We start from the raw sequence: 16,972 nt of genomic DNA on the forward strand, positions 1-16,972 counted from the left end.
GAAAATGAAATGTAGAATGGTTAAATGACGTGCTTGAGAGGTGTCATAGTGATCTAGTGGTGACCTAATTTGTAGCCTTAGAAGTTTGAAAGATCTGAGTTTTAATTCTAATCCTGAGACTAGATTGTTGGTTTACTTGGGATGAGTCACTTAAGCTTTCTGTCCCCAGTATCTAGAATTTTTTTTCTGTCCCTAGAAGCCATGATGCTGTCCAAAGAGTTTCCTCTCAGACATCATAGCAGGGCAAGTTTGAGATTTTTTTTGTAAAAGGTATTAAATTCCAAATTTTGAGGGTATAATATAACTTCTTTATTTAAGAATCCTTATTTGGAATGATGTAATAGTGTCCCTCATTTTATCTGTTCATCTGAGTCCAAATATTAACATTTTGTGTTATAATTAGTAGTTAATAAAACATAGTACCTAAATGACCTATGCACAGAAGTCGTGATTGCAATTTGATGTGAATTTTATAAAATAGATTTGAAAAAAATATTTTCTTTGAATTGTGTATAAAATACTGCTTTTTCTGGATTATGAACTTTCTGTGGACTGGAACCTTTGACTGTTCCTCCAGAACCCCACTTGATTTTGTGAACAGATCTGATCATACTGTCACTTTCTTATTTACTAAATATTATTGTATGATTCTTTTGATTAATTCTGTAGGTCATGTTTATGTAATTGTATTTATGGAAGGACTTTGGCTCAATTGTTTATAATCTAGGGGCGAATTTAACATTAGTGCAACTCTAAATTGACAGTCAAATTAAACAAATCAGGGAAAGAAGAGTTAAGAGTGCAAATCTAGTCTGAGAAACTGTAAGATGCATGTAATTGAACTACAGGAGATAAGCATGCAAAGAAAAAAGTGTACGTACTTGAGAGGGTTATCTTCTTAAAGCAGGAGTGAGGAACCTTTTTTGAGTTAGGGACCATTGATCCACAGAAAAATCAATCCGGGACCTCATACTACTGAGAAGCCAAAAAAAAAAAGTACCTAGATTAAGGCATGCCATCGGTTCCCATCCCCATTTTAAAATATAATCTCATAAAACTAATGAAGTCACCCAAAAACTGGGGACAAACAGAGAAGAGGAGAGCACCAAGAATGGAAAGAAATTTCAGAAAGCTCTGAGAGAGAGGAGAGAAAGAGAGAAAGAGGCGAAAAAACAAGGTAATGCTAAAAGAGTGGCCAGAGTGAAAGGAGGAGAACCAAAGCAGGGGAGAGCAAATCACAGAAGCTAAAGGAAAAGGGTGTGTCTAGTATGAAAGCACCAGGAAGTTTGAGCCCATGAAGAGACCATTTCGAGAGTGCTTTCAAGAGATTAGATTTGGGACAGAATCCAAACTGGAGTGAGTAAAGTACTAAGTCTGAGATGCGTGAGGTAATACATGCATTGTAAATAGTCTACTCAGTGAGTTTGAAGTTAAAGGGGAACTAGGCCTGCTCGCTACGCTTGCCACCCCCTTCCTCTGTGGGTAGGCAGCCCCGGCTCTTTCCCTGGTTACCAGGAGAGGGTTGGGCTGAGGTCTCGCCAGCCCTGGCTCTCCAGGGAGAGCGTTGGGGGGGGGGGGTCAGGCTGAGGTCATACCGGGCCCTGTGCTTCTCTCCCCCCCCCCCCCCGCCAGCTGCCAGGGGGAGGAGGGCCTGCCCTGGCTCTCTTCTTCCGAGTGTGGGATGTGGTGCAGCAGCCCAGCTCCCCCCTCCCCTCCCCTCCCCTCCCCTCTTCTCCCCTGAGCACTGGGGAAAAAAGGTAGAGGGAGGAGGCTAGTGAAATGCAGAGTGATGTGATGATGCCACTCTGTCATCCTGCAGGACATTTTGTGTGTGTGTGTGTGTGTGTGTGTGTGTGTGTGTGTGTGTGTGTGTGTGTGTGTGTGTGTGTGTGTGTGTGTGTGTGTGTGTGTGTGTGTGTGTGTGTGTGTGGAGAGAGAGAGAGAGAGAGAGAGAGAGAGAAAAAAAAATAAGGGAAGACAGGATAGTTGTTGGAAGGACAAGCACAGTCAAGGTTAGGATTTGTATATTTACAAGCTAGAGATACCAGGCTATATTTTGAGTACAATGTTATGAGGGGGAAAGGAAGGAATGTTGGAAGTTGAGAGAGAAAATAAGGGCCTACAAGTCAGAGAGTGGTTAAGTATTAGATTAGGTTGAATTTGAGGCACAGAAGTGCTTACCTTTAACAGAACTTCTGGCTTGTAGGACAGGAATCACACAGGATATACGTGGAGTGATGGGGAACCCTGCATAGTTGCACCAGGGTAAAATCTTGTTTTTAGAAAATGTACAGATCTGGCCATATATATCTTATCCGCCAGTCATGCTACCAAATGCCTTGTGGTTAAAAACAAAAAATAAATAAATAATTTCCCAATAAATTACAGTGGACTTTAAGCGCATCCTTATTAACTGAACTTTACTAGTTAACTGAAGGGTTGAACAAATCTGTCAGAAAGCATATTTACAGTTATGGCAATATGAGCTGCCATGGGATTAATCATTGTCTCAAATAACTGATCATTAATTAGCTAGATGGCTCTCCTATTTTATTTAATTCCCTTTTATTTGTGGTGCAATCATTTGGAATTTTATAGCTATGGACATTAGAACATGTTTCTGTTGTGAAAAAATACTTTCATTTGAAAATGCCCTTGTCTTCTTTGCCTTCATGCTCAACTTCTAAGTGCCTGCAGGTACAGTACCAGACTATTAATGTGTCACTACCATTGGTTTTATTAACACTAATCGTTCCTTACAATACATATTTCAATACACCACGATAAGCAATCAATATGCATTTTTAATATATCTAAATGTGAACATATACATTTTGTTACAAAGAAGATAGGTCATATTCACGGGATGTTTGGGATTTGGGGGATTCTATCCTGGGAAGCAATTAAAAGATATGCTCTTGGAATTATTTTGGGAAAGCCTATGGTTTGGGGGATATCTTGAAATGGAAATGCTACACTTGTCATCAGAGAGAAATGCTGTGTAATCATGTTTAACAATCTGTTTGTATGTGCTAAGCAGTCATCAAATTCAGAAATAATTATCTTGAACTGTTTGAAGGTTTTTTTATATACAGAGCATTTAAGAACTACAACTAAAACCTTTGTTTATAACAAGTGAAAATCAAATAGGAGTATGAAACAAATTTCTGTTCTTTCTTCTTTTGAAATGTTTGCAAGATCTGAATAGGCAGTTACAAATAACGTGAAACTTTCGGAAGAATCATTAAAGTTTTAGGAACACTTTCATTTATCTACTTGCCAAAAGTCTCCAAAATCCAGGTTTAAAAAAATGTTAAAAATAGAAGCTACTAGTAAAATGGGTGTTAATACCACAAATTTGTACTCATGTGCAGGGCTCGACAAATAGTGTAATATACTCTCCTGTGGCAAGTAGATTACACTCTAGAAGAGCCAGCGCGGAGCGATCTGTGCATGCGTAGAATGATCTGCACATGTGCAGAGCATAGAACCGCGCAGCTGGCGCTCAGGGCTCGCCGCCGCTCAGCGATCCCTGCTCATGTGTATACAGGCAGTCCCCGGGTTACATGGATCCGACTTACATCGGATCCCTACTTACAAATGGAGTGAGGCAACTCCACACTAGCTGCTCCCCCCAGCAGACCAGGAAGATGCGAAGCTAGCGCCCCCCCAGCAGACCAGGGAGACGCAGAGCAGCTTTTCTCAGCAGACACCTCAGCTTGAGAATAAAGGACTGAGGGAAGTGAGGTGTGGGAGAATAAAACTGAGCTCTGGAAAAATGTTTGGCTAGAGTTTCCCCTACAATATGCACCAGTTCTGACTTGCATACAAATTCAACTTAAGAACAAACGTACAGTCCCTATCTTGTACGTAACCCAGGGACTGCCTGTATTGAAAATTAGTGTACATAATATGAGTACTTCATATTTCCTTACTTTAAAAATTTTCAGCATAGTTTAATAAGACTTAAATATGTAATTATTTTTCCCTGTTACTTCCTTTTTACAGAGAAACATATCTAATCACAAGGAACTATCACAATCACTTGCATAATGGGAGTGATGCTCTGATAAAGGTGGAGCAGAAATGTTTTCATTATGTTTGGGGATACTAAGCTGGTGCTTATTAAAAGTAGTTCATACTGGTTTCCCTGCAGTGCTTTACTTCCACAACTCTATAAAGTTTAAGCAGAACTCATACAAACCCTCTGAATTCCCATTGACTTCAGAAATTCCCCACACAAACGGTTTGCAAGCTTGGCTCCATAAGCTAATTGACAGCTGTAAGCACATCAGTGAGGTAGATAAGTATTTTTGGTCAGACGACAAAACAAACAGAGAAAGAGGCAAAGGCTTATATTTCTTGATTTAAATAGGAACTGCAGGAACTCATCACTTTTGAAAATAAGGCCCTATAAGTCTGAAGTTGTGCAATTAGAACTTGAGTCCATTTCTCAAGATTTGTCTGTTAATGTTGCCCTTGAATAAGTCAGTAAAGTCACCAGGAAAACTTATCATGAGACTTCTAGTAGGACAGTCTTGTGTTCAGTCCTCTGAATCACACTGCCTCTGGGGGGGAAGAGAGTGTTGAAATAGTGGTATATTTAAATGTCTCAAATATGACAACCGTGAACAACATTCATGCAAAATAGTTACTGCAGCTTCTAAGTTGACACAATTTGTGACCAAAGAAATTCTGTTCAGCCAATGGAATCAGTAATGTTAATAAAAATGGAAAAGGTGTAGTGTCCCCTTTTAGATCATAGTGGCCCTGCTTTGAAAAACATTTTATCCATATTTAATTTAAATGATACTTTTGAATGCAATTTACTTTTCACTAGATTAAAAGCTCAAAGGGCAGAGTATAGCATAATTTTTTCAGAGCAGCATTTTTGTGTGTTTTTTAAATTGCCACAAATTGCATGCCACTTACCCTTTCCTTTCTTCTAGGCTTGAGGAGTTCGTATGCTAGTCAGCACAGTCAACTTGGGCAAGAATGTCGTTCAGCTATATCTCCTGACCTACAGATCACCCCAATATATGAAGGACGAACCTATTACAGTCCAGTGTACCGCAGTCCAAATCATGGAGCAGTTGAGCTTCACCAAGGATCTCAGACAGCACTATATCGAACTGGGTCAGGTAGGTATAAAATTGAGGTTTTTCATAGTTTGCCAAATTTAGATGATTTCTGCAAAAATCTTTCTTGATTTAAATATTCATTTTCTACTTGAGAGAATATAAATTGTTATGACATTGTCAGTATACGTAATAAATATATGGTGCTAATTTAAAATAATAGAAGCCATAAATCAGTGAAGAGGAGGAAAAAGGCCTAAATCTGAAAGATTTGTACAATAATGTCAGAGATATGAATAAGTAATAGATTAGTTTAAATGTTCTTTATTCTTTGTGATGCCAATAGCAAGTACACAAGTCTATATGCTGATAAATCAGTTTTCATCTTAACTCAAAATCTTTTCAGTGTAATGTAGCTGCTGATCTCAAAAAGAAACGAGACTTAATACGGATCTTCCCCGCTAAGGTTATATCTAGACTGCAGGCTTCTTTTGGAAGAAGCTTTTCTAGAAGAGATCTTCCAAAAAACTGCTTCCGAAAGAGTGTCTACACTGCCAAAATGCATCAAAAAAGCGATCTGCTTTTTCGAAAGATAGAGTCCACACTGAATGGATGCTATCTCGCATTTAAGCTGTGATTACTATGGATGGAGTGGCCACCAGGGCACCTGTGCTTTTTCCTCTTCTTTCGAAAACTCCCTTTTCCCCATCCACACGTCTTTTTCCGAAAGAGCTCTTTCAGAAAAAGGCTTCTTCCTCGTAGAAAGAGGTTTACCACTGTCAGAAAAAAAAAACACTCTGTTTTGATTTTTTTCCCCGAAAGAATGCAATTGCAGTGTGGACATAAGTGAAATTTTTTTCAGAAAACCAGCCATTTTTATGAAAAAAAAAAAAAAAACCTCTGCAGTGTAGAGAGACCCTGAATAATAAAACTAGTTTGTGATGGCAAACATTAGCAGTAGTATTAATGTAGTAGCAGTAGTATATACTCGTGCCTGACCTTGCACATGCATATTGATTTCTCTTTTTTTCCCTGGAACCTATGCAAAAACTTTTTGTTTTTCAAATATTATAGACTAAAACTACTGTTTATATCTCCCTGCCATATTTTTGAAAACAAGTTGTTAGAAATATTTGTTCTAATTAAATAAATGTCATAGTTACAAGGCTCATTAGTGAAGTTATTTTATAAGATTTACTTCACTTTTTTTTCTCTCAAGACTAGTGACACCTCCCGAGACAGTAGCACTCTTGTATACGTTCACAGGGTTAAACCAAATGCTAAATTTAGGGTGGATTTTCTCCTGGACATATTGGGAGAGAACTTAGATGAGTTCTTTATTTAATAAGTAAGCACTGAGTGGTGTTCTGGTAGGAATATGCCATGTGATAGTGCATTGTATGTTTTGTTTGTTTCTAGTGTGTGGAAGATCCTTGTCTTTTTTTAATCTCCGATTTATATGCTATAACATACTGAAGCCGTTACATTTTTCTGCATTTTTCCTCCATGAGTGGGCTTTGTAGTTCCTTGAAGACATATTGTAGATCTGGAAGGGACCTCATTAGGTCATGTAATCCAGTTCCCTGCACTGAGAGGCAGCACTACTTAATAATTAAACCATTCCTGATAGGAGTCTGTCTGACCTGTTAAAGTTTACAATGATACTCTCCCTAGGTTTCTAGGAAATTTTCTCCAGTGCTTCACTATCCTGACTGGAAATTTTTCCTAATGTCCAATCTAAACCTCTTTTTGCTCCAGTTTAAGCCCATTGCTTCTTGTTCTAAACTCAGAAGTTAATGTTAATATTTTAACATACCTCCTTGTGGAGGTATTATATGTCCTTGAAAACTGCCATCATATCCCGACTTACTCTTCTCTTCTCCAGATTATACAAGCCTGATTTTTTTTCAATCTTTCCTCCTAGGTTATGTTTTCTAGATCATTTTTGTTGTTCTCCTTTGACTTTCTCTAATTTGTCCACATCTGCCCTGATATGTGGTGCCCAGGATTACTCCTGCTGAGGCCTTACCAACATGGAGTAGAGTGGAAGAATTATATCTCATGTCTTGGCTTACAACACTCCTGCTACTATATCCCAAAATGATGTTTGCTTTTTTTGCAATGGTGTTACACCGACTCTTATTTATCATGTAATTTCTCTTATTTTTTTCCTGTTTTATTAATGTTACAGAACCCTGCTAATTTGCACTATGCTAATTCACATACACTTTACGCAATAAAACATATGGTATCAGCCAACTTCTCAAAGATTTAATACTGGAATGCAAGATTGTAAAATCCAATATTAAAACCTAATTACTGTTGTGATATATGACAGACTATGCAATGGCATGTTGTGAATTAGTATTATAAATAATTGCAGCTAAATTGAAATTCTCACATGAAAGGAAAAGCTGTAGTATGTTTTGTGATGCAGCAGTCTGGTTTTTGCAAAATTAAGTAGTTGCAATAGGTCTCCCAATCATTAGAGTGAATTAAGTCACAATATCTATTACAATGTTTTTAAACATTTTAAGTTGCTTGCTGCTAAGTTTGTATCAGCTGAGACACTGAGTGAACAAGGCACAAGTTTTGCAGTTTCCTTATTACCTTAACTAAACTCATGTAAACTAAACTGCATGTTTGTCAAATTTTTATCTCAGTTGAGAAACTGCAAAATAAGGTTCCCGTTCTTTTAATGTATTTTAGAAGAGCAGAAAATACCACACAAAAACACTCTAATCATGAATGTTCATATTCATACCTCATTTCACACACAAGTGTTGTTTTTCTGAATCATCTGAGATTAATGCCTTGAAAGAATCTTTAAACTTGCATCCAATTTATGGAAGGAAGAGGTATTACTATCAGGATAGCTTCTTGTTTTATTCCCCATTTTTCTTTCTTCAGAATTTTAGATGCATACAATTGCGTTTTATTAAACACCTCTGAAATTGTTCTATTTGTAACTAGGTCCCTCGTTAGTTCCTGGTTTATTAGAAGTGTATTTGATATAAAATGAAATATAATGCCCATTACATTAAAACACTGAATCATTTACTCTTATTTAGAAATAACTTCGGCCTGATCCCTCCAAAACTTTACTTTGTAATAAGCCCCATTATAGTCATTGGAACTTGTACTGTAATTGCTTCTCATATGAGAGATGCTGGGGCTCTAATCAATTATATCTTTTCAGACCTCTGGGTATTTTAGCCTCACTTCATCTTTTTCTTGCATTTTATTTTAAGCCAAGAACTATTTCAGAACAAATGTCAATAAAAGGTACTAAAATAAAATATTTTAATACTGATTTTACACTAGGTGTTGGAAATCTACAAAGGTCATCCAGTCAGCGTAGCACACTTGCATACCAAAGAAATAATTATGCCCTGAACACAACGGCTGCCTATGCGGAACCCTACAGGTCAATGCAGTACCGACTGTCAGAGTCCAGTTATAACAGGCTACAGCATACAACGCCAGCAGATGATGGTACAACCAGATCTCCATCTATAGACAGCATACAGAAAGATCCTAGGCAAGTCCAACTGAGCTTCCAAGAATCATATACCATTGCAAGAATACTATTATTCTAAAAGTGTTCCTTGATTAAATAGAAAAACTTACTAGTACATTTTCCATTCTGTATTACACAGATTATTGTGATTAATTTAGGTTTAATGAGTAACAATTTATAAAATTATTCAGAATCTAAACCACTAAGTGCATTGCTTTTACTTTGCTATAGCAGTTGACCATTGCATACATTTGTGTTAATTATTATTGAAATTATCTTCCAACTTTATTTTAGGATATCTAAAAGGAAATTTCATATACTTTGATGAACATTTTTGAACTTGGAAGGTTTCATTTGGTTTTATTTAGTATTTTTATTAAATTGTCAAATGTTTGTCTAGCAGGTTTTGAAAATGAGTCAGCACATATCTAAATATACAAGATCATTCTGTTAATGTTTTCATTGTAAGGGAAGTTGCTTGGAAAGCTTCAGAATAATTAGCGTACCATTTTGCAAAAGTAGAAAACTGTTGCTGATATTTACAAAGAATAAATGAATGTAAAATGCCGGTGTTCTTTTGTTAATTATTCAAGTAGTCCTGGAGACAGCAATGGGCCTACTTGCATAATAGAACAAACAGGATATGGCCCCTATTCTTGAACTTTTAAACCACATCTTGGTTCAACTTAATAGTAATGCAACCTTTAACAAGCTCTGTGTGTGGTATTTGGCCATAGGTGCATTTTTAACATGTTGCCCGTTATCTTGTTCCACAGTGGTACTCAGACTGCAGCTCATGAGTTGCAAGTGGTTCTTTAATATGTTTGCTGCGTCTCTTTGCAGTACATGATATTAAAATGCTGTATGATTTAATTATTAACCCATCAGGATGCTATATCTATATATTAGTAACCAATTGTAGAATACTTGGTCAGACATTTTGCTGTGAGACTAATACCAACCTGTAGAAAGAGATTAATCTGAAATAGAAAATGAAGCAATGAAATGACATTGTCTTTTGGGTAATGGCAATTGCTAGTTTGGCTTCTGAACCACTGAGGTCTGATTATTATTGATTTAAACGATTTATTTGAAGACTAAGATACTGTTTGGCCTGTGTAAAGGTAACTGAAACAGGCCCTTAAAAGTATCAGAAGGTCAAAGGGCTTGGCTACACTTGAAACTTTACTGAAATAGCTATTCCAAAACAATTATACTGATAAATTTCAAAGTGTAAACAAGTCCATGGGCTATTTTGGTGAAAATAAAAAAGAGGTGTACATTATTCTGTAATCTGTATATTAGAAGAGAGAGAAATCTTTCAGAACAAACTGAGAAATCTTTTTCTTTCTTATATTTGTTGTACAAATTGGAGGTACAGTATTCATAAGATGCTAATTACCATCTTTCTCCATGGCCTTGTAATACTGTATTATTCAAAATATAAAAGAGAGTCGAGCTATGGTACATGGAGCAATAAAAGTTTTGGGAAATATAAGAATTCTTATCCTATCTCTTTATCATTATCCAGATCTTAGTCTTTCCTTATCCATTAATCCTGTCAACTACACAAATCCCCCCCACCCAGTCCCCCACTGCCTCTGTATCAGAGGCAGCAAGGCACAGGGGAGATGGAAGCCGGTGCCTGTGGGGATCCAGCTTTTAAGTAGGCTCCCCACTCACATCAGATCCTGTAGAACTGCCTCACCCCCCGGCCCCTACGATGTTGCCTCTGATAGACAGGCAGCAGCACAGAGGGCGACGGGCAGGAGGGAGCCAGTACATGCGGTCAGCCAGCTTTCAAGCCAGCTGCTTGCGCATATTTACTCCAGGGATGCTCCTCCTCCCACACCCCATGCTGCTGCCTCTCTATCAGAGGCAGCAGAGCAGTGGACAGGGTGTTGCGGGAGCTGATACACGTGGGAAGTAAGCTTTTAAGACAGCTCTCCATGCTTACTGTCTCCCCCTGCCCATGCAGTCAGGGGGAACTTTCAGGGGAGGATGCTATGGAATGCTGGCTCAGCCTTTGTCCGCTGGGAGCTCAGGATTCCCGTGGACAGAGGATGCTCTGCGGGATGCCAGTGCAGCCTTTGTCCATGAGGTGCTCAAGCCCCCTGTGCACAGGGACTGCTGCCACCCCATGCTGCTGCCTTTGTATGAGAGGCAGCAGCACAGGATAGCAGAGGGCTCCCCAGGAGTGGGGCTGGGAGCGCACTGTCTGCCTTCCTGTTCCCCAGTCACTATCAAATAAGCATGTAATTGCTATGTTTTTGATGCAGTTAGATATTAAGTGAATAATAGTGTAACATCCCTATTTTAGAATATTATTTATAGTATGATAATTGTGTAGTTTGGTTTTTAAACTATTATGACTAGTTTATCTGAAATGTTCCCTATAAAACAGTTTATAAGAATTTATATATAAATTGTTTAAGCAACTACTCTCGTTGAAACTGTATCCCCAGACTTAGTTTCAGAACCATATAAAAGAGAACCATTAACAATTATGCTTAACTTTTCAGAATAGTTGCATGCTATGACTTTGGACTGAAGGAAATTTATTTTGATATGACCAATATCTGACATTGTTGAAGCTTGTTCTACTTTGTACAGCTACAGACAAAGCTGTATTGAGTGTAGTCAATTCCATCATTATTGTTCGTCACTGAAACAAGAAAGACACCTAATTTGTATATTATCACTGATGTCTGAGTTCTATTTTTTAATTTTTTCTAATATTCACTAACTTACTTTGAGATATCTTAGACATGATCAGCATATATATGTTGCTGCAGCAGCTTGGAATGACATCTTTATCATCAGATAGCTCCTTGTTTAGTTTAAAATGTTATCCTTTAACGAGGGGTATAAAAAATGTAGCTAGTTAAAGCCCAGAGATCTTTACAACAGAGTTGATTTCTGTGTTTTATTTAATCCAGTGGAGTGACCTCTGGAAACTACAGTTAGGACCTTGGATTGTGAGGTAATTTTGGCAGATAACAGACTTTCTGTCTGTCTTTAAAACACCTTACATAACTTTGTTTTTTCTCTAAAATGCATTTAAAATGAAGCCTCTTAAATTGGAGCCCGTATAATCCATGAGCCTTTAACTTGATTTAAAAAATGAGAACAGCCAAAAAATTTGTTCTGTTACACTTATTACTTTTTGGTATAGTCAGACTACAGTGGTTAGGTTAAGTTTTAAAGACACCCCTATTTTAAAGAGATTATCAAACATGGTTCATTGTAAACTCCACTGTTTGAAATACTCACATGTGACCACCAGTTTTACAGGGTCCAAGACAAGCTGCTGGGCAGACAGAAGTATGATGCAAAAGTCCCACAGTTTATCAAGGCAGTACCTGACACCCCAAATGGGGTCTCATTACACCCCTCATGCCTGTCTGAGGCTGCATCGACAGCCCCGTCACCTTTTTTGTAGTAAGGACAACAAATAGTCCCCAAAGTAAACTCAATAGTACTGTGCCAGTCTCTATCTTCTTCCAGAGGGCTTTGGCAGCCAGCAGTTACTGCAGAGTGTCTTGGCTAGTCCTTTCTTCAAGGAATACAAGGCAAGTCTGTTCTCTCTGGTCATTGCACCCAATGAGATGTCCCCTTTCCTCTTTAATTGGCCTGTCATTATCTGGCAATACGTGCAGGTGTAGTGTAGCAGGACTGAGTGGACCCACTGTAGCTCATTATCCCTTGTTGGTTCAGTGTACCCAATCACATCCCTTGATCTTTAAAATTAAATGTCTTTTTTTCCATTTGGTGGAAAACACACATAATTTGTGTGTTTCTAATGGAGATAGTTCCTTTAATTTAATAGGCTTACTTGCACTCTTGTCTAGATGACATCAGCAAGCAAGATGATGTTTGCTAAGTACTGTTGAGCCAATAGGAGGAGTACACTATTTGTGTGTGTGTGTATGTTTGTGTGTGTGTGTGTGTGTGTGTGTGTGTGTAGATTCTACATACACACACACACACACACACACACACACCATTCAATGCCATTGCTAATAGTAAAGCCTTTTATTATCAAAACAGACCTCGGTGAAACAATTGCAATAAAACTGGTTATAAATCAACAATCCCTGAACAATTCAAGCTGGGAAAACCTCCTGGTACTTTATTTTGATGTGGCTGACAATGCCATTCATATCAGTCCTCTTTTTGTCCAAATATAATTGACTAAAACAGTAAGAATGTGTTACATGTGAGTTACTCCTGTCCTCCACTAAATCAAATGTATAAGAACTAGGTATATGGTTCAGTAAGAAGAGTTACAATAGAGTTAAATACATAACTAGCATTAGCAATCTAACTGAAGAAGGTGATATTAACATGGATAAGGTTTTTGCTGTGATGATTAAATATAAAGTTTTCTGTACCAGTGGGAAAACTAAAAGGCAGAATGGAATAATGAACTACCTTGCAACATTTCGTTTCCTCTTTTACTTAAGATAGATTAAGGCAGGAAATACTTTAGAAAACTGCTAGGAGTGTCAAGTAACAATAGAGAGTTAAAACATATGTATAAACTAATACCTTCCCTTGAATTTATCTAATGAAGGGAGTTTGCATGGCGGGATCCAGAATTGCCTGAAGTCATTCATATGCTTCAGCACCAGTTCCCATCAGTTCAAGCAAATGCAGCAGCCTACCTTCAGCACCTGTGTTTTGGAGATAATAAAGTAAAAACTGAGGTACAGTATTGAGTTTTTTCCTGTTTCATGAAGAACTGTAAACAGAAAGTAACTACACTTTTCCCTTTTATTTTGAGATAATATTGTAACACTGGGGTCTAGAGGCTTTTAAATATGTGTTTTTATTAGACGCATGATAATTCTCAGAATTCTAGATATATTAACACTTCTCTTGTAATAGCAAGTGAAAATCATAGAAAATTGTATTACTAGTATTTAATTTTATGTCAAAGCTTATATTATTTCTTAAATGTAGATTTAATGAAATCAGTAGTTAAAGAACTACTACTGATAATTAGGGGTTAAAAAAAAACCTACATAGGCTTTCCACTCTTTTTGATGCTAACATTTTAAGTAAATTTATGTTCTTCTTCGAGTGCTTGCTCATGTCCATTCCAGTTAGGTGCATGTATGCCACGTGCATGGATTCCGGAGCTTTTTTCCTTAGCAGTACCTATTGGGCCAGCCAGGGAGCCCCCTGGAGTGGCGCCGGCATATCCGTGCATGGACCTGTTGGCCCCTCATCCCCTCAGTTCTTTAGTGGAACATCCACAAAGACTGATAGTCTTTACCCTTAGCCTGTATATAGTTCTTTAGATCTTTAAGTATTATGTTTCTCAGTTAGTTAATACCTCATTAGTTTCTGTAAATATTTTAGATAAGAAGGGCTTCTCCCCCGGCCTCTCTCCAGCTAGGGAGGGGATGCCTGGGCCGCAGGGATTGAAGCCGTGTGCATTGTGTTTGAAGCCTATGCCTTGCAGAGATCCTCACAACTCTTGTTTGAAGTGTCTCGGGGAGGCCCATCGTTCAGAAAGCTGCAACATCTGCAAGAGTTTTAAATTTAGGACTAAGAGAGAGAGGATCTTGAGTCTCAAGTTGATCCTCATGGAATCTGCTCTACAGCCACCGGCTCCAAAGTGGGGCTGGTCGGTATGCAGCACACCATCCTCACTGCGGGAGGCTTCTGTGGTGCCGTCCAGGTACCACACCACCTCTTCGAAGCCCCCTAAGCACCGACACAATCCCCGGCACTGAGGAGAACCAAGGACACCGGGGGAGATCCCCGGAAAAGCACGGCCACGAGATGTGCCCAAAGGAGGGGCACTTGGCCTCAAAGGCACTCTGGGATGTCCCCATATGGCACAGATGAAGATATACTTCCACACAGAGAGAAAGTCCAGTACAGGAAGGGACTTTTGAAGGACTCTGCCAGCCATCAACGCTGGAGAGCTTCACCGTGGCACGGGAGCTTATTGAATTGACCTCCCCGGGGGCAGGGGCCTCGGCACCATAGATACCAAGGCCACCATCTCCGGTACGATGAGCAACTCCGGACTTGCCCGACCCAGCACTGATGCAGGCACCGAGCCATTGGGTGGCACCAGTGCCGGCACCAATTTTGACATTGTCACCAGTACCAGCACTAGTGTTGACACGAGCACCGGCCCCGATGCCAACATCGGTAGCAGTCCTAACACGGACACCACCACCGACACCAGCATTGGCACTGGCAATTGTAGTGCGGCCAACACCCACAGTACTGTACACTGCATTGGGAGGCTCTACTCTGCAGACTGCTCCAGTGCTGCCGGTGTACAAGTCCTCCCAGCTGCCACACTTGACACTGGTTTACACGGCTCCAGTGCAAAAGATGTGTCCTCCAGCAACAGACCCAGTGCACAGAGGGAAGCTGATGGCCATGACCCAAAACCAATGGGAGCAGGCGACAATAGCCCCTCCTCCCCTCCCATGGTCAGCCTCTGATAATTCAACAGAGTCGGAGGCCGAATCTGTAGGCTCGGTGAGGTCCTCTTACAGATCGAAGTTCTGCCACTGCTCCTGGTCCAAACACCCCAATGGCAACCTCATCAGTGGCCATTCTGGACTCCAAGGACATACCATTAAGCCCAAGGCCCACCTCCCCCAGGGATGGTGTCAGGATCCTTGTGTCAGGGGAGCATCCCCTCAACGACCCCCTTTCCTCAGTCAGAGGTGAGCTACCTGGGGGTCAGGGACCTTTCCCCCCCCCCCGACCCCGTTATAGGGAAGGCACGGGAGCCACGACACCCCAGTCAGAGTTAGGCTAAGATGGCACCTACAATGACAACACCATCACAGGCTGCAGAATTGATGGAGGAATTTAAAGAGAAGCTAGATAATTTAATGGTGGTGAGGTCCATAAAAGGCTATTAGCCAGGGGATAGAAATGGTGTCCCTGGCCTCTATTTTCAGAGGCTGGAGAAGGATGGCAGGAGACACATCGCTTGATCATTGTCTTCGGTCCACCCTCTCTGGGGCACCTGGTGCTGGCCACTGTCGGCGGACAGGCTACTGGGCTAGATGGACCTTTGGTCTGACCCAGTACGGCCGTTCTTATATTCTTATGTAGGAACAACCAGGCGCAAGAGAGTCATCATCCTCCTCGTCAGACAAGGCCTTAGGGGATCCAGCCCCACCACTTCTATCAATAGATGCAAGGGATCACCACGATCTGCTGAGGAGATTAGCAGCTAATCTGGGTGTCCAAGCAGAGGAGATCCAGAAAGACTCTGACCCCATGGCTGACATCTTTTTGTTACGACTCAATGAAACTGGACAAGTTGTCCAAAACACTATGGTAAACTCTGGCTTCCACAAAAAGGGGGTGGAAAGGCACTGTTTTGTCCCCCAGACGGGTCATGAACACCTTCGTACACTCACACGTCCAGCTCGCTAGTTGTTCAGGCCTCGGGGCAGAAAGAGCGCCAGCGCCCCCCAGGAAATATTCCTAAATCTAAGGAGCCCAAGAAACTTGACTTCCTGGGATGGAAGACCTATGCCATGGGGGGCCTTCAGCTCTGCGGCGCCAACCAGCAGGCGGTGCTGGGTGGATATGCCTACAATACATGGGTGGCCATGGACAGATTCAAAGACCGTCTCCCACAAGAGTCATGCCAAGAATTTGGGGCTCTAACAGAGGAAGGCAGAACAGTCATGCGAACAGCATTACAGGCAGCCCTGGGCGCTGCTGATTCAGCGGCCTGTACGATGGCCACTACTATAGTGATGAGGAGAAACGCATGGCTCCAAGTCTAGGGCATCCCTCCTGAGGTGCAGAATATGCTACAGGACCTCCCTGTTGAAGGGGCGGGCCTGTTCTCAGACCAGACCGATTCAAACCTGCACAGCCTTAAGGACTCCAGGGCAACTCTGAAGTCCCTCGGGATCCACACTCTAACCCCTCAGAGAAGGTCCCTCACCCCGAGGCCAGTCATGAGAACTTTCCAACGTGGTTTCGGCTCTGACCAGGGCAGGAGGAGGGGCCATAATAATGGCCAGAACGACCTGCCTAGGAGAAGGCGCAGGGGCTCGAGATCGGACTTGAATAGAGTATCTGCCCCCCCTATGAGCCAACAACCCAAATCCTCATTTTGAAGGTACACTCAAGGACAGCGTAACAGTCACACCTCTATCATCCCCTTTTGGTTGCCGCTTGTTCCTTTTCTACCGGGCTTGGTCCCAGATAACATCCAACCGATGGGTTTTAGACCTAGTAGCAAAGGGTTATGTTGCCCCTTCCTTTCCATCCTCTCTTCCCATTCTCCCTCCCCGTCCCTCTTCAGGGACCCCTCTCACAACAGTCTGCTAAGACAGGAAGTGTCTACTCTTCTTCAGCTCGGAGCAGT

The 16,972-nt window shown here is 40.7% G+C and overlaps 1 protein-coding gene across 11 annotated transcripts in view; it reads left to right on the forward strand.

The window, feature by feature from the left end:
* PKP4 (plakophilin 4) overlaps positions 1-16,972 on the forward strand; it is a 242,555-nt gene that overhangs the window by 144,902 nt on the left and 80,681 nt on the right. For all 11 annotated transcript variants that reach the window (XM_075933439.2, XM_089779730.1, XM_075933435.2 and 8 more), the window contains 3 exons: positions 4,950-5,141; positions 8,403-8,623; positions 13,179-13,307. In XM_075933439.2, the coding sequence (XP_075789554.2) occupies positions 4,950-5,141; positions 8,403-8,623; positions 13,179-13,307 (542 nt within the window). The remainder of the gene's footprint in view (positions 1-4,949; positions 5,142-8,402; positions 8,624-13,178; positions 13,308-16,972) is intronic.

This window comes from Pelodiscus sinensis, chromosome 7 (genome assembly GCF_052426305.1).
Source record: "Pelodiscus sinensis isolate ZL-2025 chromosome 7, ASM5242630v1, whole genome shotgun sequence".
Taxonomy (NCBI): Eukaryota; Metazoa; Chordata; order Testudines; family Trionychidae; genus Pelodiscus; species Pelodiscus sinensis.